This window comes from Orycteropus afer, unplaced genomic scaffold (genome assembly GCF_000298275.1).
Source record: "Orycteropus afer afer isolate SDZICR_OR568_19922 unplaced genomic scaffold, OryAfe1.0 scaffold00021, whole genome shotgun sequence".
Classification (NCBI taxonomy): Eukaryota; Metazoa; Chordata; class Mammalia; order Tubulidentata; family Orycteropodidae; genus Orycteropus; species Orycteropus afer.
In genome coordinates, this window is record NW_006921608.1 from 13,440,107 (window position 1) to 13,465,023 (window position 24,917).

Genomic DNA, 24,917 nt, shown 5'->3' on the forward strand with positions numbered 1-24,917 from the left:
CATTAGGTGGTGGTAGTTGTTTGGAAGCTCTTACCTGTGCATTTGTAATCAGAGGCTACCCCTTTAAGCACAGCATCAAACACAGATACTTCTACTCGCTGCTTCCTGTGGTGACAACTCAGCAGTAAGGAAGGCTGGGACACAATCAAGTACAGAAACGGTTCTAGTTGTAAGTCACCAGTTCCTCTTCGTCCAGGCTGCCTCACGATAGTTATACCAAGTGCTTGTCTAGCAGATGATCTTGTGGAGGCATGAAGACTTTCCAGAGAGAGGACTCCTATTTTTTTCCCTGATGGGAAAGAAATGCTACTGCTTAAGAGATCTTCTGCTGTCACTGCAGAGATGCATGTCTGGCTGGGCTTAGCAACATCTTCTGAACCACCTTCTGGGAGATTTAATGAACTCTTGCCTGCTTTTTCATTGTCCTTCTGATCTTGTGACTTAGATTTGGATAAGGCTGTGCAGGAATAGGTCATTAGTGAGATTCTACTTGCAGTAATAAATATGTCAAAGGGAATAAAATTTAGATTTTTCACAATTGATGACTGGCGTGAAGGACGGGCAATGCGATGCTGACTGGTGCCACTGTGCTGCTCTATTTGCACGATTCTAATTTTAACACTGTCGCTGCCAATGCCACTATCCTGGGCACCACTGTACCGAGATGAGGTTTCCGCCATGCCTCCATCAAATGTATCCATTTTTTTCTGTTCTTGTTTAGAGATCTGTAAGAAAAAAGAAAATATTTCAAACTAGTTACATTGCAAGTGTTATTATATAAACAATGCTATATAAACATAATGTTAAAAAGAAAATGAAAAAAAATGTGTCTTGGGTAATTTGTAACAGATTAAGATAAAAACAAAGTAGGCATCCACCCCACCCCCCTAACCCCCCAAAATCTACTTTAAAACTGGGAAGGAAATACTTGACAAAAAAAGCATCAAATATGCATTGCTACCATTAAAATAGACTTTTGAATGTCAAGATTTTCTTTCTTTGTAGTAATACAAAGTTACAGATCGATAAAGATATATACATATGCCTTTCTAAAGGAGCTCTGGTAGCACAGTACCTAAGCACCTGACTGCTAACCAAAAGGTTGGTAGTTCAAACCCACCAGCCACTCTGTGGAAGGAAGGCTGGGCAATCTGTTTCCGTAAAGATTTACTGCCTCGGAAACCCAATGGGGGTTGCTATGAGTTGTAATCAACTGGATGGAAGTAGGTTTTTTTGGGGGTTCTAAAGAATTACATTAGTTAGTATTGTTTTACCCCAGCAGTATAATAAAGTCTTTCTAAATAATGACTACTGTTGGTTGAAATTATATGTTAGGTAGGAATAGTTTATGGCACTCTGGTGGCATAGTGCCTAAGGCATTTGATTGCTAACCAGAAGGCTGGTGGTTCAAACCTACCAGCCACTCCTTGGAAGGAAGGTTGGGCAATCTACTTCCATAGTGATACCACCTTGGAAACCCAAGGAGGGGATGCTATGAGTCAGATTTGACTCGTTGGCAGTGAGTTTGGTTTTGGTTTTGAGTTTATGGTATGTTGCTTACTCAATTATTACTATAAAACTGATTTATAAGTTTATGGAGAGTATGAAAAATAAGGAAAAGTCAGCTGTCCTAAATTATAAAGGACAAAGAAAAGTAAGCTAAAATAAACATATGCCATTCACCAAGATGACTGGTTGGTAGATAACTGAAACAAGGTAAATGTAAGTGATCAAGTAAAGTGTAAGTAATCAAAGCCCTTGAAGGTAGATTTTTCTTTTGGGCACTAACTACTTCTCAAAATTTTCTGTTAAATGAATGGCTATGTAGCAAACAAAGGACATCTTCACGGTGGTGACAGTTATGATGACCTTGACAGGCACAACTCCAGACCTTCAGTTTGTTTCCTTGTTCTTATTTTTTAGGTACTCTTACCCTGTGAGGAGGCACTGTTACTCTGATTTTATAGCTGAGGACTCTGAGGGTTAAATTAATCAAAAGGTCTAAGGTCAGACGGCTAGCGGGATATGAGGAGTATCCTGTTAGTATTCCTAGCATACTATGCTGCTTTGTCACATAGCTTAATAACTGTGGGCTGACTGAATAAATGAATGCACAAATTTCACAAAATATTCATTAAAATAAAAATAAGTTAGAAAACTGTTACCAAAATAAGTTAAATTTTAATGCTTTTAGTTATGCCTACCATAAAAATTTCAAATATAGTTCCAAATCCATTACCAACTAGGAATTCTCAAGTAACATGTGAAAAAGTAATAAAGTCAGGTATGTAAGTAGTATAAGATTTACTGCCCACATCTTGAGGCACTACAAGCTAAATATCTGTAAGCAGAAAAACTAAAAGAATCCTTTAAATTGAGTCCCATGGCAAACTCAAATCAAGAACTCAAGCTTTATAAACTGCTTCTATTCTCTGAGAAGGCAACCATAAGAAAACTACACGACACCATACTTTCTGTGCAGAGAGTGTTATGTATTTTCTTCTGATTTACAGATTCATATTTAAAATCTAGGTTCTCCTTCTTGAAAGTGAATTAAGTGGTCCCTCTATATGTTAATAAGGAAAAACAAACCACCTGTAGAAAATGGTAGAAAAATTTCACATCCAGCCTTATTATGTGTTGAGATCATCACACTAGACTCCAGTGAATGTCAAGTGGGGTGATCTTGAGCTATAAATAACCAGCAGGGGCAGGACGGCAGCTATCAGCTCAGGTCACACGGGTTACTGAACAGAAGTCAGATGGTAACTAATTCTAGTCACTGCTGAGCCGAATGGAATTTGAACCACTGACCCAGAGATGAAAGAATCTGAGTCTCATTGAAAAAGAAAAAAAAAAAAGGGACAATTTTCCCAGTACTAGAAGATTACATTCTTAAAATTCAGTTAAAAGTCAAGATTTCCTTCATTTGTCTTTATTTCCAAACTACCTGTAAAACTGAAATAAATAAGCTGATTATTTTTGAGACATATTTGAATACCCACTGGTTTGTCACCAGTCCACTGCAGATTCATCCGTTATATTGAGGAGTAGTTGGTGTACTACTGAGAAAAGTTTTATAGTTACTCATGTGTGCTAGGTCATAAACTTGGGCATCAATTTACCATTCCTTTGTGGGGGGAAAAAAGTTCACAATGCAGTAACTCTGAAAATAACTTTTGCTTTCTTTTTGTCCGCGGGGACTACTAATTTAAGTTGTCAAAAACAGCAGCATCAGCTTGCTGTTAGTGAGTGCAGCAGTATTATGTATCTGTGGGCAGTGCTGTTACATCAGCTCTCCTACTCTTTACCTAACTCATTTAAAATGAACAATAAAAGTTTTCTTTAATTAGCTACTGGTGTGCATTAACATGATCATGATTAAACCATAAAAACCAACTGTACATTACTCTGGTCCCCTATTCCATATGTTTTGAATTACTCTGTTTGAAAATGTACTTTGCGTCTCTTTTAAAAGCTCGACCTTCTGCTTTCAGAGAATTAAATGCATATTACTGTAGTGAAGGAGATAATGTTTCAGACCTCCAGGCATATATTAAACACACTGGCAGCACTTGAGACAAAATGCTTTACTTATTAGATACTTCCTATTCTAAACAGTGTCATCAAAGGCTAAAAACAAAATCCATATAAAAGCTGCACAATGCTTCCACACAGAACCTGTGCCAAAATCCCTGTACTTTCCAACTAATGAGGAAAGGATGTGTATTCTTAACATATGAATGTAAGATTTTCCAAGCATTCACTTTAGGAAACTGGCCTATTGATTCCATATGGCTTATGTTAAATGAAACTGTATTGGTAAAATAACCTTTAAGATATTTGGCATGATAACTATAATTAAACAATATTCAAAGGACTAAAACAAAAGGGAATTTGGTTCCACAATGGCTAATTAAAATAAAATGAAAAAACACAGCATGCCATCTATCAAGATAAATTGTTATTGTTTAAGAACTATTTAAATACTGTTAAAATATACTTTTAGATAAAATCTGAAAGAACTGGAAAAATATTTGTGGCTTAAATATGGATAGTTTGGTGAAGAAAAAAGTATAGGACTCTGAATTTTATGCGGAGATAACAGCTTTAAGCCTTGAGCACAACCAGATGGTATTTAAATCAGAGGAATTCTACAGTTTCACCATCAATGGGCTTCAATATGAGAAGGTTTTCAATAGCTAGCAAAACATGTCAAGTTGATAGTTTACTTCTTAGATCATTTCAGCGCATTTTCCCATTCTTTCACAGCTATACATGGTACAGATACTAGCCACCCTGGAAAAGGTGTTGAAAGCTGTACTAGTAGCTAGGGAACTGTAGCTAATTCCTCCTTTTAATGTATCGGGATAGGTAAGTTTATTGGTTGACCCAGGAATGTGGCAAGAGCCATAGTACTTTAGGGGTTGTGGCTAAAACCACAGTTGTGTAATGGGACAATACCAAAGAATGCATTAAAATACGTTTGGGAATGGGGAAAGGTAAGTTTAACTGAAACTTCTTGTTCAGTCATATCTATGTTTTTATGAACACATTCAAAAGTCAGCGTTATTAGTAAAAATACTAAAAATGGGTATTAAATTTTTGAAGAGAAACGTGAAACTCATTCTCTTGAGAGTTAACAAGGACAAAAACAATTTCTGTGTTAACGGCCAACAAGAAAGGCAATTCAGCACCTATTCCATCACATTATTTCCTTTCATGTCTTTTGTCTTCTTAAGGAAAACTTAATTGCACACCACACATAAGCATATCCACATATTTTTCCACCTTCTCACCATAATTATGGTTATATACAGCAACTCAGAATATTTCCAACATAACAGTCATACTTTAACTTTGATCAAAATATGTTTTGCCAATCATGAGATCATTTTTCACATCATATAAATTATGAAAAAGTCAAGTGTGAAACCACAAACTCAAAGTGACAATCACTTATGTATATCACTGTGACATTACTCCTAATTTTACTGCCCTTACTAAAATATAGTAGTATTTTCAAAGAAGTAAACATGTTGTCTTTCTTACAAAATCAAATATAGTTTAAAAAAATTTGTTACAGTATTTTCATGGTTCCACACACACTGGAATTACAAAGGAGAACCTTGAGAACTCGAAAAAAAAAATCATGTGCTTTATTGTCTAAACATTTGCAAACATTTCTTTCTGTATTTGTAAGAAGTTCCTTGCTTTGGGATAGGGTGGGTTGGTGCTGCTGGGAGAGATGTTGCATGCCTTTAACACAATGATAGTTTAGAAACTTCACATAAATAGCAAATGTTTGTAACAATCAGAAATACTCTAGTCCAACCTCATAAATTAATTTAATCAAGGAAACAACAAAAGTTTTTTTAAGTCTCAAATTTCCAATGATGTCATGATTACACATCATAAACTTTGATCATTTTCAGATGAATTACCATCTCAACCTGGTGGCATGCTGGGTACAGTGAATCTTTGCACATTAAATAAAAAAGCATTGTAAAGACTAAATTGACTTCATTATGAAAAGTCTCTTTCACTGTCTCCAATCAATTTTATTTTTGATTTAAAAAACAAACTTGAACAAGCACTGCCTGCACTTGGGTACTACAGATACAGAGTGCTAGAAAACAAGGGCTTTTTATATTTTATTTGTCTAAGCCAAATGTTATACAAGATCCTACATAATGTAATTGTTCCCAGTTGGATGGCAAAAAAGAGTTTTCACAATACTGCAGTAATTATGCAAAAGAGCAGAACTAATGATACCCATCACTGCTTAACAGATAGAATGGTAAAGAGCACTATAGTTTCAAGTTTTCTCTTTCATGAAGTTACTTTTCCGGCTCTTTGAAGTAATAGTAGGAGGCCACTACTGCCTGCTAAGTATCAGTATAAATATTCACATTTAAAGACCAGTGCTAACCGCAATAAAAGAAGCATGGAGATAGTCCAGTCAAGGTTGTTTTACAACAGTCTGTGTTTGGTCTATTGTTCTAATTTATGTTGTAAATCATGAAAAAGGACCAGGATCAGTGTTAAAGTCACTGTAATTGCTGTGTCAGTATCAGTGCCTGTTTTGATATGATAAAACAAAAAAATCCAACAAGGTATAAACACTGGCCTACACACACAGCTAAGTTCATATCCTACCTCACTGAGATTTTTATCCATAGTGTTGATCTTCAGACTTACGTGTTTGAATTTCTCTATATACATGTAAGGAGCTCTGTTGGCCCTATGGTTGAAGCATTGGCTGCTAACCAAAAGGTTTGAACCCACCAGCTACTCTGTGGGAGAAAGATGAGGTAGTCTGCTTCCATAAAGATTTATAGCCTTGGAGACCCTCTGTGGCAGTTGTACTATGTCTTATAGGGTCACTATAACTAGGAATTGTCTCAATGGCAGTGGATTATACACGTATGATTTCATAGCATAACCTTATTTGAAAGGTCATCTAAGTTCATGGAAAAAACAAATTAATGCCAGGCAAAAATTTGTACAGAGGGTCTTAACTCAGAAGCAAGTTCTCCTTCATTCTCCCTCTCTTTCCCTATGTCTCTCACATATAAATTGGAAGAGGTTGGTCCTTTTTGTTCAAGGAGACTAGATCTAATTGATTTATACTAGCTTCAGAGATAAATTTTGACTTGTTGGCTTTTTGTAATGAATTTGGTTTGTAAAAAATACAACTTGACACATAATGGGAACTTGGATCTTAATCAAAACAGATGTCTCTACATCAGAAACAACAACCTATTTTAAAATGTTCATGATGTTAATTCTTAAAAAAGTGCTACTTTGTGTACAAGGTAACTACTCTTCATATTGATGCAATCCAAAGTTCATTCCACTGATATCAATGTGGAAACCATTTTGTCCCATGGATGCGTAAAGGGTTTCAGTAGGATTAAATCAGCTGCAAGTCCTCATTATATGAGAGTTTACAATTGTGTCTGAGTTGGGGTCTGTGTCTCATAGAACTTTACTCAGAGACAGACTCAGATTGGCTCCTTAGAAGCTACTCTGATTTTACTGGAAACAACTGTATCACATCAGCCCTTCTCATAAACTTCCAGTAAGACTGCATCAACCCTGACCCTGAAGCAGATGACAGTTTACCGAGCCTGTGTATTCACTTCAGAATCACTGAAAAGCAGAACATGCTTATTAACTATTCCAGGGCCACCCCCACGGCCATGCAACTATGAACTGAATTTTCTGATAAGTAGAGTTGAACTTAGAAAAAGTTCTATGGGTAAAATCCATACAAATCCTTATTTGATTATTTTATCCTCCAAACAACATACATTCCCTTCAAAGAAACTATGAATGGTTTATGGAAACTAAGCAAGAAAAGAAAATCCTTTTAAAGCAAATTTTTCTCCAATATTCAGTACAAGTTGAAAAATCATGAAAATGGTTCAACCATATCCATAATTAATTTTAGCCAGTAGTTGGTTTTTATTTTCAAACAGAGTTCAGTTATTTAGCAAACGTATTGAACTGCTTTTCATTATTTTATACATACATACATACATACATACATACATATATATAAGTCTAAATATATTGGTTTAGTTAATTGTAGATTCTATTCAAAGTAAATCTGAATCTCAGTATTCTTTGGTATGTACCTGACTTTTTTTTAAATCCATCAAGAATATTGTATAACAGCAGGCCATCTGAAAACTTTTATTGTTGTTATGTGCCGTCGAGTCGGACCCGATTCATAGCGACCCCTCCTTGGGTTTCCAAGGCAGTATCACTGAGGAAGCAGATTGCCCAAACTTCCTTCCAAGAATTAGCCACCATTTAACTTAAGGTTGACAGATAAAACCCAAATCAAGCTAAAGGCCATACACTGATTCTTACTCTATCATATGTTATTAGTACCTTAAACAGTTAAGACCCAATAGACTTGAAATGCAAAATGATCAAGATGTAAGAGGAAAACATACCCTGCTGGAGTTTGTCTTTCCATTAGAAGAATTTTACTATTCTCTGCTACTTCTAAACATCATCACTAAGCCAAAATGATCTCCCATTTAGTTGCTTTGATCATATTAACTTCTTCCTTCAATTCTTAGAAACATGAAGTATTCTCTAAATCAGCTAAATATTCCTAACATTAGCAACTTGCCCCACTCCATTAGCAAATTTTTATTGTTGGTAGGTCCCAAGTAATTCTAGCTGTTCTAGAAATCCATCCTATACCTTTAGCTTAGCTATTTTCAATTAGTGGGATTGACTAAATTAAACTTAGAAAACAGATATAAATTTTCTCTTCCCAAATATTAAACATCATCCCTACAGACATTATAATAATGAAGTCTAAAAAACTCTCAAGAAGTCTTTCTCAAGTAACTACAAATTAAAAAATAAATTTTCATTACAGCAGATACATAATTATTAGCTGGTTTTACTATCAGAATGTCTCTTGTTAATGCTAAATTTTGGGTTATCACAATAGTATCATTAGTACCATTAAAGATGAGTGCCCAAGCCTTTAAAATTTACTGACATCTCTCTAAACCAGATAACAAATAAACTGTTTCTATTTTTTATGATATTATTTTAAGGTAACATTATTCGGTTAAGTATGGTTTATGTTTGGACTTTAGCTATAATCATTTTAAAGAGCTCTGGTGGCACAGTGCCTAAGGCAGCTGACTGCTAACCAGAAGGTTGGGAGCTCAAACCCAATCCGTGGAACCAAGACTGGGCAAACTACTTCCGTAAAGATTTACTGCCTCGGAAACCCAATGGGGTCGCTATGAGTCGGAATTGACTTGATGGTAGTGGGTTTTTGGTTTTATAATCATTTTATTGGGATAAAATGGTTCTCAAGCTTCCTGAAGACGAGGCCAATGTCAAAATTATTAGTAAAGCGTTGGAATGAAATTTTAGGTTCACATTCATTCATTCATTCAACAAATTCTTATTGAGCATTTACTCCATTGTAGGCACTGACTAGGACACAGCAGAGGCACAGTCTGTCTTCACAGAGTTTAAAATCTACTGGGGAAATCAGATAATAAACAACATTACATACACATATATCTCTCTCTCTCACATACACACACAGTAGGTGCTAATGGATTGGATGATGAGTATTATGAGAGAATAGAAGTCAGAATTGAAAAAGACAGAAGTTAAAAATGATTTGAAGTTTATTGGCCTGAGCTACTAGAAGAGGAGAAGAGAATTTCCCAGGCTCTGAAAGCAGCAGAAATGGCATTCTGGGGTGACTTAGGTCTCATCCTAGGCACACACTCAGGAACAGAGAAATGGGGCCAACAACACATGGAGTCACTGGTAAATTATGCCACAGTCTCCAGAAAAACTGAGTGAATCAAGTGTAGGATACTTCTTGGGAGGGCATTTTTGCCCAGAAATAGATGGAACTGACAGAATATTTTTGAGTTAAGTTGAAAAAAGGGAAAAGGAGAGTAAGCTTTTCTAAGACCTCCATTATTGCTACTGGCTACTGAACATTTCTACTTGGAGGTGCTATTATCAACACCGCAAACAACACGTCTAAAACGGAATCATCGTAACATTTAAAAATATGTCTTTTCTCAGATATACCACCTCTCTACCTTCACTTTTTATTTACTTCTGCCTTCTCAAAGGTTCAAATATTAAATAAACCTTTCTGTTTTCCTTACCTAGTGACATTCTAACAGGAGATATCACAAATGGGTGGATGGTTTTAACAAACAGGGATTTATTCTCTTACAGTTTTGGAGAGTAGATCTGACTTCAAAATGCCAAGCTCTAGGGGCTGGGTGAAGTCCCCTCAACCTTGGGCTTCAGCTCTGCCTCTTGCTCCTGGCCCATCAGAGCTGAAGACGTCTCTCAGCTCACGCAGCTGCTGGCTGTGGAGGCCAATAACCCCACTGTCAACAAGTAAAATGTCACAGTGCCAATATTATCAAACAACATGGCAGGCCACTGGTTCATCTCCAGGAACAATTCCAAAATCGGCAGGCAACACGGCAGGCTACTGAATGAAAATTCGGCTACATGCAGGGTTCAAGAGTGCCCAAAAGTTCAGAGACCTTTCTCAATGCTTATTCTTATATACTGGAAGCAGGCCACATCCCTAAGGCAGCTACTCAGCTGCTCCAACAGATTCCATGATGGAGTTAATTACCAGTCTCATCATGGGGAATAACTACATCCAGCTCCCCACTCAAAACCAGGCCCAGCCAAACTGACACACAACTTAACTACCACATCACCTTTTAATCCCCGTCAAGTATTGCTGGTCATTACTTTATTTTACTAATTACTCTTGTTGTTTCCTTTTTTTTTAATTCTCTTTGGCTCTTCCCATCCTACATTAGGCAATTACAAGAGTTCCTAATTAGTTTCTTTCCCTGGTTTCTCCCCTTTCTAATCTATCCCATATGGCACTGCCATATTACTCTTCTTAAAACACTTTTAGTATTTACTTAGAAACATTTGTCTCACTAGAATGTAAGGTTCATGAAAACAGAGGTCCTCCCACCCTCCCTGGGATATTGTTCTATGTTGTATTACCAAAACCTAGCACCGGGACTCAATAACATTTTATTTAATACCTGAATTAAGGAAGGAACAAATGAATTGAGTCATTTGCAAGGTACTCATTTAGGTTCCTATGTGGAGAAGTAGGTTTAAAAATCAGTTGAACTTAGAGCCTATCTTCTAGATTACAGACATCCCATTTATTAAGTACATTTTCAGGTGATATCTGAATAAGGACTTAAAGATGCCAGGATTTGGACTTGGCATATAAGGACAAGTGGAAATACCAGTAAGAACATATGAGGCTTAGAGAACCAAAAAAAGGACAAAAGACAAAACAAAAAAAAAAGCAAGGGTAAATGTACGGAGGAGATATCCTAATTGGCTCCAACAAAGGGAGTGTTAATGCAAAAAGTGGAAGATGAGGTTGGGAAGACAAAATAAAGCCAGAGTCTAGAGAGAGTCTTTGACAGAAGGTTAACCAAAAAAAACAAACAAAAACAAAACCCAAACTCACTGCCATCGGGTCGAAACTTGAGTTCTTAGTTTTTGCGTCAGTCTTCCTCAGAGTAGGTCTTCTTCACCTTCTGAATCGGAATTCCCTAGGGCACTTAAAAATAGAGATTCTCATGCCCCACATCACAAGTATCTTATCTGAAGGTGAGACTGGTGGTCAGTACTCATCCCATTATCCGCATTAATTCTTATGCATGATAATGTTTGAGAAACACTGCACCAGAAATGGTAATATATAAGAAATTTCTAAGTAAAAAACATACAATCAAAATGATGCTTGAGAAAAATTAACGTGATAAAAATGTGCAGTGGGGAATAGGGGATTAGAGAGCAGAGAGATTGCAGATGGCACCATTAGTTTGAATGCTACTGGCTAGATGACAATGGTGATCTAGAATAAAGCAATATATGAAGTGGTGGGCCTCAGGAAGTGAATGAGAGAAATCTTATTGGATCACCCTACCTCAGAATTCAGTCATATTTACTAAATAATTTAACCTACATTCTGGGACTTTCTCTCTAATCCACCCCTCACTACTCCTCTAATTTTCCATTCTGGAAGTTCCCATTCACATTCTTGCATCCATACCTTTATTCATATTGTTTTCCCAGCCTGGAAATGTTCTCACGCTTAAAGGTCCATTTTCTCTATGAGGGCTTAGCCTTATTTGAGGCCACGATAACTGCTTTCTCCCCCAGAGTCCTATAGCACATGCCATCTCTATCATCATCTGGCCTTTAGCATATGCTATCTTCCACTGCTATTTTTTTCAAGTCCTCACACTCAATCTCTTAACTAGTTGTAGGCTTCTTCAGTCCAAGAACATGCCACATTTATTTTTGAAAATCCTGTGCACAAAACAAGTACTAGGTAAGTGTGTGTGGTTGACAATGATGACGGTAATAAAGATGGCAATGATGTTAACTGAACTACATAAAACCCACTGGCATTGAGTCAATTCCAACTCATAGCTACTACCCTAATGGGTTTCCAAGGATGTAAATCTTTATGGAAGTAGATTGCCTCATCTTTCTTCTGGAGAGCAGCTGGTGAGTTTGAACCACTGACCTTCTGGTTAGCAGCCAAATGTCTTACCCACTATGCCATCAGAGCTCCTTTAATTTAACTAGATGATTACATGACATTCTCTAAAGCAACACTACTAATCTAGTTAACAGTGGTTTGCTGGGTAGCATATGCCAGGCACTTTTCTATGTGCACCATATATTCAAGTCATTTAATCCTACAACAACCCTATAGTGGAGGTTCTACTATAGTCCCAAGGTCCCTGTTGTTTTTGTTAGGTGTCGTCTAGTCAGCATTGACTCACAGCAACCCTCTGTACAACAGAATGAAACACAGCCTGGCCTTGTGCCATCCTCACAATTGTTGCCATGCTTGAGCCCACTGTTGCAGCCACTGTGTCAAATCATCTCGTTGAGGAGGTTTTCCTTTTTTGCTGACCTTCTACCCAGAATGATAACCTCTTCCAGGGACTGCTCCCTTCTGACAACACGACTAAAGTACAAGAGACAAAGTCTGGCCTTTATTGCTTCTAAGATGCATTCTAGCTGTATTTTCTCCAAGAAAGATTTGTTAGTTCTTCTAGCAGTACATGGTCTATTCGTTAGTTTATGCCAACACCCCAATTCAAATGCATCAATTCTTCTGAGGTCTTCCTTGTTCACTGTCCAATCTTTACATGCACATGAGGCTTGGAAAATGGCTTGGGTCAGGCAGACCTTAGGCTTCAAAGTGATAGTTCTGCTCTTAAACACTTTACAGAGGTCTTCACTTTCAGCAAGCAAGGGTGTGTTACCTGCACTAAGGTCCTTGTGTGATGCAAAAGGTTAAGTGCTCAACTACTAGCTGAAAAGTTAGCAGTTTGAACGTGCCCAGAGATGCCTCCAAAGACAGGCTTCTGAAAGGTCACAGCCTTGAAAACCCTACGGCATAGGTCTACTCTGCACGTGTGGGGTCATCGTGAGTTGAAGTCAACTCCACGGTAACTAACAACAAATCTGATTCCAGAGCTGATTTTAAAATCACAACCTACATAATCTCTCTCAGACCTTTTCTGTTTCTTCTATAATTGTTATCACATTTCACAACTTTTAAAATTTTGTTGTTAATTTGATAAGCCTACTACGAGATGATAAGCCTACAGTTGTAGGGACTAATTAATCTTGTTCACCATTACATTCCTAGTGCTGGGCACATAGTGGACGCACCATAAATATATGCTTTGTGAATGCATGTGTATGTGAATTCATGAATAAAGGAGTAAGACAAGGGAGCAAGAGAGAAGAGTGGATGAATGAAGTAACAGATACCATTATGCATATCTAAGGGAGCTAGGGAGATTTTTGTATTACTGCACATTTCAGACAGATGGCTTCCCAGAGAAAGCCTTTGTCAATTTGTGAATGCATTTTGAAATGCTGAAAGGAAAAATCCATTTGCAAGGTGCTGGGACCAGGTGTCTCTATTTTCAAAAATCACTGTATTCAAGAACAGGAAGCAGAGCTTGGAGATAGAGCTCTGCACTAGGGAGCGGAGACCTGGCTGAGTTCCACAGTTTCCACTAAGTCACACCTGTGTGTAGCTATGTGGGAAAAAACTGCCTTTGTTCACAGCTTTCCTTTTGTCGACATGGAGTTAAAACGGGATAATCTAGGCCAAATTCAAATTCTCAGTTCAATGCATCAGAATCATAGTTTGTTAGGACGTTCTGGAGCTCATTGTTTCCAGCCACAGTCCTCTTCCTTCAAAGAAAACCTTCTGGGGGAGGGTAGCTGTGGAAGGGGACATAAGATATGTAAAACAGATAAAAGCAGAGTTGCCACTAGGGACCTGTGTTGTGCATGTGAACACATGTGTTTGGAGAGCTGCAGAGCCCATTTTATAGGCCAACTGCACTTTGATATATTCTTTTCAATAACAAGTATTGAGATAATAATTCACACACCATGCAATTCACCTATTTAAAGTGCACAAATCAATGTTTTTTAGTATCTTCACAGACTTATACAAACATCAGCACAGTAAATTTTTGGGCATTTTCACCATCATACACGCATTGGTAGTCACTGTCCTATACTGCTTGCACCCTGCTCCCACTCTAAAAATCAAAACCAAACCCATTATCACTGAGTTGATTCTGACTCCTACCAACCCTATAGGACAGAGCAGAACTACCTCAGAGGGTTTTCTACACTGTAATCTTTGTGGGCACTCACTGATGGGTCAAACCAACCTTTTGGTTAACAGCCTAGCACTTACCCACTGCAACACCAGGGATCATCCGGTTAACAGCCTAGCACTTACCCACTGCAACACCAGGGATCATCCGGTTAGCAGCCTAGCACTTACCCACTGCAACACCAGGGATCATCCGGTTAGCAGCCTAACACCCACTGCAACACCAGGGATCATCCTCCACCTTCCCCATGCAATCGATAACCTACTTTCTGCCTCTATAGATTTGTCTACACTAGACATTTCATATAAATGGAATTATACAATCTTTTGAGACTAACTTCTTTTACTTTACATAATGTTTTCAAGGTCATTGTATGGCTATCCTACAGTTTATCTATTCATCAGTTGATGAACATTTGGGTTGCTTTCCCTTTTTAGCTATTAGGAATAATGCTTCTGTAAACATTTGTGTACAATTTTTTGCATGGATATATGCTTTCATTTCTCTTGGTATATTTCTAGTGGTAATTGCTGGGCCATATGTATGTCACTTTGTCATAGATGTCACTTTGAAGACTAAGGTGCACCTAAGCCAGGCCATGGTATTTTCAATTGCCTCATATGCATGTGAAAGCTGGACAATGAATAAGAAAGACTGAAGGAGAGTTGATGCCTTTGAATTATGGTGTTGGAGAAGAATACTGAAAATACTATGGACTGCCAGAAGAATGAGCAAATTTGTTCTGCAAGAAGTGCAGCCAGAATGCTCCTTGGAAGCAAGAATAGCCAGACTGCGTCTCACCTACTTTGGTCATGTGGTCCCTTCTGACCATTATTTTTGTCCTTTATTCTATTGATATGGTGTCTTATTACATTAATGATTTTTGGAAGGATATCATGTCTAGTAAAGTAGATGGTCAGGGAAAAAGGAAAACACCCTCAACAAGACGGATGGACAGAGTGGCTACAATGATGGTCTCAAGTATACAGCAAGGATTGTGAGGGTGGTGCATGACCAGGCAGGATTTTGTTCTGTTGTACATAGGGTCGCTATGAGTTGGCGTCGATTCAACAGCACCTAACAACAATAACAACAACAACATAATTACTCTATTTATTATTTTGAGAAATTGCCACGTTGTTTTCCAAAAGTACTTGAACCATTCTGCATTCTCACAAACAATGTGTGAAGGTTCTGATTTCTCCACATCCTGAACTGTATTTGTCATTATCTGCCTTCCCAGTCATAGCCATCCAAATGGGTAGGAAGTGGTATCTCAGGGTGGTGCTGATTTGTATTTCCTTGATGACTAATGATTTTGTATTGTACTGGGCAAATCTGGTGCAAACCACCTCTTTAAAGTGTTAAAAAGCAAAGATGTCACTCTGAAGACTAAGGTGCACCTAACCAATGCCATAGTATTTTCAAATGCCTCATATCCATGCAAGAGCTGGATGATGAGTAAGGAAGACTGAAGGAAAACTGATGCATTTGAATTGTGGTGTTGATGAAGAGTATTGACTAAATCTCTCTTGGAAGAAGTACAGCCAGAATGCTCCTCAGATGACAGGACAATGAGACTTCGTTTCACACACTTTTGACATGTTATCAGGAGAGACCAGTCCTTGGAGAAGGACATCATCCTTGGTAGAGTAGAGTCAGTGGAAAACAGGAAGACCCTCAGGAGAAGGATTGATAGTGACTGCAAGAATGGGCTCAAACAAAGCAACTACTTTGAGGAGAGTGCAGGACCAGTCAGTGTTTCATCTTGTTGTACAAAGGGTTGCAATGAGTGGGAACTGCCTCAATGGCAGCTAATAACAACAGTACTTACATATAGGTATTCAACCCATTTTGAGTTAACTTTTTATATGGTGTGAGGAATGAGTCCAACTTCATTCTTTTACATATTCCTAGGACAGTTGTTGAAAAACTATTCTTTTGCCCATTTAATTGTCTTGGCACCCTTGTTGAAAATGAATTGAATATGAACATTACGATTTATTTCTGGACTCTCAATTCCAATGATCTACATGTCTATCATTATGCCAGTTATACACTTCTTGATTACAATAGTTCTGTACTAAGTTTTGTAATAAGTTTTTTTCTTTTTCAATATTGTTTTGTTCTTTGGTCCCCTTTTTGCATATGAAATGTAGCATCATCCTGTCAATTTTGCAAAGAAGCCAATTGGAATTCTGATGAGGACTGAATTGAATATGGATATTAATTTGGCAAGTACTGCCATCTTAATAACATTAAGTCTTCTGATCCATGAACATGGGGTATTGTTCCACTTAATTTAGGCTTTCTTTTACATCTTTCTACAATGTTTTGTAGTTTTCAGAGAGCAAGTTTTCCACTTCTTTTGTTAAATTTATTTCGAAGTATTCTTTTTTCTGCTATCGTAAATGGAATTGTTTTCTTTCTTTCTTGTTCACTGCAAGTATGTATAAGTATAAAGTACATTGATTTTATATCTTATAACTTTGCTGAACCATTTATCAGTTCTACTAGTTTTTAATAAGTTTCTTAGATTTCCTATATATAAGATCATGTGATGTACAAATAGATATGATTTTATTTCTTTTCCAATGTGAAAGCTTTTTATTTACTTATTTATTTTGCCTTACTGTTCTTGCTAGAACTTCCAGCACAGTGATGAACAGAATGGTGAGAGTAGATATCCCTATTTTGTTCCTCATCTTAGGGGAAAAATTCAGTCTTTCATCATAAAATATGGTGTTAGCTATGGGGTTTTCATAGATGCCCTGTATCAGGCTGAAGAAATTCCCTTCTATTTATACTTTGTTGAGTAATTTTATCATGAAAAGGTTTTGAATAATCTCAAATGCTTTTTCTCGCATTTAATGAGATCATGTGGTTCTTGTCCTTTATTCTATTGATATGGTATGTTATTACATTTACTCATTTTTGGAAGTTAAACTGATGTTGCATTCTTCAGATGAATTCCATTTTGTTCTGGAACATAGTTCATTTTATATGTTGCCATATTTAGTTTGCTGGCGTATTTTTTGAGGATTTTTGCATCTATATTCACAAAGGATACTGACCTCTATATTTTTGTTTGTTTTTATGCTATCTTTGACTGAGAATGGTATCAGTGTAAGAGTAGCTCCACAGAATGAGTTGGAAGCATTCCCTCCTCTTCCATGTTTTAGAAGAGTTTGTGAAGAATAGGTATTAACAGTTTTGTTTTTAAACAAAGTCAAATTATTTATAAATGTGTTAATATTTTATTGTGATTTGGTGAATGTTTACAGAGCAAATTGGTTTTCCATTCAATAATTCATATATATTTTGTTTTATGACATTGACTATAATCCCTACAACATAACACACTCTTCCTACTTTCTCCCTGGGTTTCCTGTTTCCATTCAAACTTCTTTCCTATACTTTCCTGCTTCCTGAGCTTTACCCTTGGGCAAATGCTGCTCTCTTGACTTTGTATGATTAATTGTTCTAAGGAATGGGTACCTCTCTGGTGTTATTGTTCATTGTATAGGCCTATCTATACCAAACCAAAAACCAAACACACTGCCATTGAGTCGGATCCGACCCATAGCAACCCCGCGTTGGGTTTCCAAGGCAGTATCACTATGGAAGTAGATTGCCCAACCTTCTATAGTTTGGCTGAAGTTGAATCACAGCGTTGAGTTCAGCTGTGGACTTGAAGAATGACTAAAGCCCCTAGTCTTGGGGTTTCACTAGAGTGTATCAGACCAGTAAGCCAAGTTTTTTTTTTTTTTCCAGTGATTTTGGGTTTTGTTTTACATTTTCTCCCACTCTATCCAGTAAATTCTATTGTGATCCTTTCAAAACAGTCAGCAGTGGTAGCTGGTAACCATCTGTTTCTTCTGGTCTCAGGATCATGGAGGCTGGGGTCTGCGTGGTTCCTTAGTCCTCTGGACTAATTGTTTTCATGTGTCTTTGATTTTTTTCACTCTGCTTTGCTTCAGACAGGGAGAGACTATTAGTTGCTCTTTAGATGGCTGCTCACAAGCGTTTAAGACCCAGTCACTACTAACCAAAGTAGGAGGCAGAACACTGTCTTTGTGGACTATGTTATGTCAACTGACACTGATGTCCCCCAAGACTATAGTCCTGAGCCCCCAGCCTAGTGATTATTTCCTCAAGGTGTTTGGTTATGGTTAAGAAGGTTTCATAACTTGGCCCCTTAAATGCTCTACTATATTCATGGATATATTTGCAGCACATATAAATACATTTGTAGAAATATCTTCTGTGACATCTACACATATTTGGGTGTAGCCCTATTTGCCTTCCTATACCTTTTCCGCTTGCATGACTATGTATCCACTCTTAGACTACTGTTACTACTGTTACTGCAGGGCTGTGTATGTAATATTTACCTTTGTTGCATTTAACTCCTGTTCTCCTCCCAGGGTCTTCCACTGTCTTGGTCATTTTGGGTTGACTTCTCTTTTATCGTATATTGCCTTTCCCTTCACCCAAGTTAATACGCGTCTGTGCTCTAGTTAGTGATTTACTTTTTCTTCCCCTCCCACTTCTGGTAACCTTCCAAGAATGCTTCTTTGTGTGTGATATTTGTCCTTTGGTGACTGACTAATTTCACTCGGCATAATGTCCTCCAGGTTCATCCATATTATGAGGCATTTCACAGAATCATCATTATTCTTTAATGTTTACTATATTGACAGGTATTAACATTTCTTTAACTATTTGGGAGAATTTACTAGCAAAGCCAGCAGAGTCTAGGCTTTTATTTGAAGATAGTGGGTTTTTTTTTTAATTACTAATTCAATTTCTGTACTTTTTAGGTACATTCAGAGTTTTTATTTCCTGTTGAGTCAGTTTCAGCAGTTTGTATCCTTCTAAGAATTTCACCTAAGTTATCTAATTTGTTGTAATATAGTTGAATATTCCCTTATAATAATTTTTATTTCTGTAAGGCTGGTAGTTAATGTCCCCTCTTCCATTCCTCCTTTTGGTAATTTGAATCTTCTTCCATTTTCTTGGCCTAACTAGCTAATGCTGGTCAATTTTCTATCTTTTCAAAGAAGCCACTTTTGGCTCCATTGATTTGCTCTATTGTTTTTCCACCCTCCCTTGATATTTTATAGAGGCTTGGAGAATGACAACAATTTGGGACTGATTTAACAGCAGCTTTCTACCCATCACTTCATATAAATGTCTGCGATGGCCTGAGACAATCCTGGTTCATGTTTATTATGCTGACTTATTAATAGTGTCCACTTTTACTCTAAACATTTTCATGCCCAGATGATAAATTATATTGTCTTACAGCCAAGAGTTCTGTTTGAAAATATTTGTGTATTTCCTGCAGGTTCCACCTAGCGTTCTTCTAAGGAAAATACAAACATCAGATCACTAAGACATACTTGCAGTCAGAATGTTGGAAAAGAAAGAGTTTTGAGGGAAGGCTTGCAAACTAAGAAAGAAAAACGTAAAAAGGTTAGTCTTCTTTGGTGTCTCCATCATTCTATTTTAAATGACAGTGTTAACTGTGGTTGAGCTGATAGAGTCATATTCCTAAGAACTGCTATGGGTAAAACACCTTGAATTCAGAAGTTACTGACTTTCCCATGTGCCTGGGCACAGTATTATGTTCTCCAACTGTGCTCGTGCACACATTCCTCCTCATTAAAGATAGCCCGTCCCAGTAAAATGCCATCCTTTTGAATACAGTGCAGTGGTTAAGCTCTTGGCTGCCAACTGAAAGGTTGGTGGTTTGAACCCACCAGCTACTCTGTAGGAGAAAGATGGGGCAGCCTGTTTCCGTAAAGATTTACAGCCTTGGAAACCCTAGGCAGCAGTTCTACTCTGTCCTCTAGGGTGTCTATGAGTTGAATTGACTTGATGATAATGGGGTGAAAGAAAGGTTCCAGGTAGAAGAGCTTAAGACAAACTAGGAAGGCAGCCCACTATTTTCTTCTACCTGCCTTTCCTTATCCCAATCAGTGTACCCAAATCTTTTGTACCAATAATTCATTTTCCATTCTGCCTGTCTTTTTCATACTCTGATCATTTCATCTTATTCACAAACTTTGTTTTATTTATTTTTAAATTGATCTTTAGACTTTAAGAGAGCATACTATAGAAAATAAGTTTTAAACACTTGATAAGAACTTGTTTGTTGTTAACAACAATATCTTGGATATCAAAGTTAAATCATAATGAAAAACCTAGTATGTTCAAGGTTTTCATTGGAACAAATATGTTGCTGTTGTTGTTATGTGCTGTCAAGTCGGATCCAACTCATAGTAACCCCTCCTTGGGTTTCCGGGGCTGTATCACTACGGAAGATTGTCCAACCTTCCTTCTGAGGAGTGGCTGGTGGGTTTGAACTGCCAGCCTTCTGGTTAGCAGTCAAGTGCCTTAGGCACTATCCACCAGTGCTTCCATGGAACAAACATACTTGAAAATTGGGGAAAAATAATTGCTGCTGTTTCTGGCAATGAAACACAATGATGAAATAAAGGTCTCTTAACAATGTAAAGATGGTAGGGCAGTGACTCAAGGCATTGGCAGATATTCTGATACTTAATATAGTTCACAGAATACCAGTTGACTTTATTCTGAGGAATACATTTACGAGTGGCAGTGATGGATTTTCAGGCCTGTTACATCTACCAGGAAAATTACGCCATCATTATTCACTTATTCCAACTATGGTTTCTACTGGCATCTCCTATGAGTTACACACTTTGGCACTCTTCTAAACATCAGCAGGCCACAAGCTCAGTCTAAATCAAATATTTTTACAAACCAAACAATCCAGTGCTAAAAACTACCCAAGTTACAAAGACCTAATGCTGTTTCCGTTCCTAGGAATGGACTATTTTATAGGGAAAAATGTGCTTACTACATGAAAAGAGAAATAGTGCTTTACCCCAAGAGAACTGGGTTGGCCAGAGTATTAGAAAAACACCACTAGGATCAAATCTGTATTGGCCATCAAGTGACAGACATAACCCAATAGTGACCATTTCCACTGTACGTATCTCAAGCACCTACATAATAAATTGTCTAGGTAAGTTCGTTCATTTGGTTAGATCACTGCACTGATAATATGGCCCATGTTCTCTTATCAGGTCAGTTAAGTTAGCCTCACACAGAAAAAATTCTGTTTCATAGACAACTTACATCCTTAGCTTGGGCTAACACTCTGGCAAATGTTAAGTCACTATTCACATTTTAGAGCTCTGGTGGCACAGTGCCTAAGGCACGTGACTGTTAGCTAGAAGACTGGTGGTTCAAACCCACCAGCCACTCCACGGAAGGAAGACTGGGCAATCTACTTCCATCAATATTTACCACCTCGGAAACCCAACCAGCATTGCCATGAGTCGGAATTGACTCGACAGCAGTGAGATTGTTTTGCCTTTTTTTTTAAAAAATTCACATTTCATTGCAAAAGAAGAGTTTCAAATCCAAGAACATGACCTACTGATGATAGCTGAGTCATATTATATCTGCATGGGAAGAATACTTAAGTTTCAAAAAGTCAAGGGAATGCATATAACCAGTGCTGGAAAGCTAACCTAACATACCATGAAACTTTTATTTTTCTACCTGAAATACAGATATACCAAAGTATAGTCTTTGTAGTTGCTGCAAGTTTCAATTTGAAATTCATTACATAATGACTGCAATAAAATGTTGTTGTTGTTGTTACATGCCGTCGAGTCAGCCCCGACTCATAGCGACCCCTCCCTGGGTTTCCGAGGCAGCATCACTACAGAAATAGGATTGCCCAACCTTCCTTCCTAGGAGTGGCTGGTGGGTTTGAACTGCCAGCCTTCTGGTTAGCAGTCAAGTGCCTTAGGCACTATGCTACCAGAGCTCATGCAATATAATTGTTGTTGTTGTTGTTATGTGCTGTCGAGTCAAACCCGACTCATAGCGACCCCTCCTTGGGTTTCCGAGGCAGTATCACTAAAGAAGTAGGATTGCCCAACCTTCCTTCCAAGGAGTGGCTGGTGGGTTTGAACCGCCAGCCGTCTGGTTAGCAGGCAAGTGTCTTAGCCACTATGCTACCAGAGCTCCCATGCAATATAATAGGTATATTGAAATATACTTGTTGAATGAATGAATGTAAAATATCTGATTTCTTCATAGATCTGGCAGAGCCATTTCATGACAAGTGCTATCAGTTATATCTGGGAAGCCACAACCAATTTCATTACACATTCTTTTTTCCCTTTAAACACAAAGACCATTAGTCTTTACTTGAAGAATTTTGTAAATGGACTAAAGTCTATTCAGTAGTATTGGTATCTCCCATTTTTATCACCTCTATCTATAGTTTTATAACACTGGGCTTTTCATCAATTGCTATCAGAGACAGCCTAATATTACCTCCTTAAAAAAAATCATAAATCTTTTCTTTGGAGGCATTCATTAACTATATACATCATTTATTGATTTAGCAAATAGGTACTGAGTTCCTACTATGTGCCAGCAATCTTAGGTATTGGGGATGTATCAGTGAATAACAACTCCAACAAACCCAAAGCAAAAACAAAAATCCAAAAAAATCCTAGCCCCTGTGGAGCTTATATTCTGAGAGGGTGGGGAGAAATAATAAACTTAAATAGTAAATCATATGGTACGTTAGTAAATCACAAGTAGTTATGACAAAAACAAGAGCAGGGAAGAGGAGATTGGGAGTTCAGAAGAAGGATTGTATATTTAAATAGAGTGGTCCTGGTAGGCCTCATTACAAAGGAGACATTTGAGTAAAGGCTGAGGACCAGCTGGGAAAGAGCCTCTGTGAGGTCCTGATGGCAAGAATCATGGGAGGCATGGTCAAATGAGACTGTGTGTCTGGAGTAGAGTAAGTGATGGGGAGACAGTGAGATAGGAGGTCAGCAGAGTAATGGAGGGGCCAGACTTTGTAGGGCCTTAGATGCCATCATTATAAAGACTTCGAGTTTTCTCTAAGAGAAAGAGGAGTTGCTGAACAAAGCTTTTGAGAGGACAATAGAATCGTTTGACTTAGGTTTTAAAAGACTCACTCTGGTTGCTGTGTTGAGACTAGGAGGCAGGGAGAATAGGCTAGAAATAGAGAGATGAGTGAAAGACGACTGTAGTAATCTAGGTGAGGGTTGATGGTGGCTAGGACCAGGGAGAAAGTACTGAAGGTGGTGAGGAGAAGTCAAATTCTGGATATACTTTTAAGGTAGAGCCAACAGGATTTCCTGACAGATTAGGTGTGATGTATGTGAGTCTGAATTCATGAATTTTGGCCTTAGCAACTGGATAAATGGAGTTGTCAATGGCTGATATGAGACAAACGATGGATGGAGTAGGTCTGAAGAGGGGCCAGGATCAAAAGTTCTACTTTGCACATGTTAATGTCATAAAGTGAAAAGCCATAATTCTCACACTATGATCCTAGTTCACTCTCCTCAGCATAAAATGATTTGCAGATTGAAAAACAACCTGTGCCTTTTATTTTTTAGGCATTCCAGCTAGAATCATGAGATCACTGGTGGTTCAGTGGTAGAATTCTGCCTTTTGGGCAGGAAATCCAGATTTTATTCAAGCCAATGGACCTCATGCCCAGGCAGCACTCATCTGTTAGTGGAAGCCTACGTGTTGCTCTGATGCTGAACAAGCTCAGCAGAGCGTTCAGACTACGACGGACTAGGAAGACAGGCCTGGGGATCTACTCCCGGAAACCAGCCACTGAACACCTATGGGTTACAACGTCTGCTCTGCGGCTGATCATGGTGTGATGCAGCAATGGCCAGCGATTTGTTCCATTCTGCACAGGGTAACCGTGAGTGGAGGACAACTTGATAGCAGCTAAGAAGAAGCCAGAATTACATTGGAGATTTCATGTAAAATTAGTTTTATCCACTAAAAACTACCACTTCTCTCACTGCCCTAGTTGGACATTAGCCTTTTGATTAAGAGTAAAGAGTTTCTGCTTGCCTTTCACTCACCAAAAATAAACATGCATATAGCCTTTTGCCTTCTAGACTCAAGAATAATTTGGGTGGGGTGAAACAGCTCTGAAATTAGAGTCAAAAGACTTGGAAGTCAAACTTTGGCTCTTCCACTAGCCCATGACAGGACCTTTACCTTTTCAACTCACACTGATGACAAAATAAAATAGAGAAAGTATCTACTTTTAGAGATAGTGTGAGATCAAATGAAATGATCTAACTGAAAAAATTTCATGGATTAGAAAGGGTGACACCACAGTTAGCAGCTATTAATACTGCTTACAGCTTGCAAAAAATTTACATGCCCCTTTTCTATTGTTTTTACTCATTCATTTATGCATTCACACATCCCACTTTCTTACAAAAGGACTGAACATAGTTAAGAGTGCTCTGAGTAGTCTCTTAAAAAACTTATGATAGACTTCTGAGAACCTCTCTTGAGACTTCTTTAGTCTTTTGGCCCTAAGCCCTTCTAAGGGCTGCCTAGAAAATGACTTCTCTTGCATAAGTCAGATTCCATTGTAATGAATTCTGCAACAAAATACTCACTAAAATGAAAAGACAGAAAAAAAAAACCTCAGTAAGTAACAGGAGGCAACATAATAATAACGCAGAAACAATGGTAAAGAATGGGCCATGTTATATGTTACTGAAAGAGTTAACTGGACTTTTTCCACAGTGCGGCAATCAGACAGAG

The 24,917-nt window shown here is 37.9% G+C and overlaps 1 protein-coding gene across 1 annotated transcript in view; it reads right to left on the bottom strand.

Annotated features, from left to right (window-relative positions):
- The window catches only part of VPS13B (vacuolar protein sorting 13 homolog B), a 1,115,876-nt gene that overhangs the window by 326,951 nt on the left and 764,008 nt on the right, over positions 1-24,917 (bottom strand). Inside the window, exon 33 of the mRNA XM_007934836.2 lies at positions 35-725. Within this exon, the coding sequence (XP_007933027.1) occupies positions 35-725 (691 nt within the window). The remainder of the gene's footprint in view (positions 1-34; positions 726-24,917) is intronic.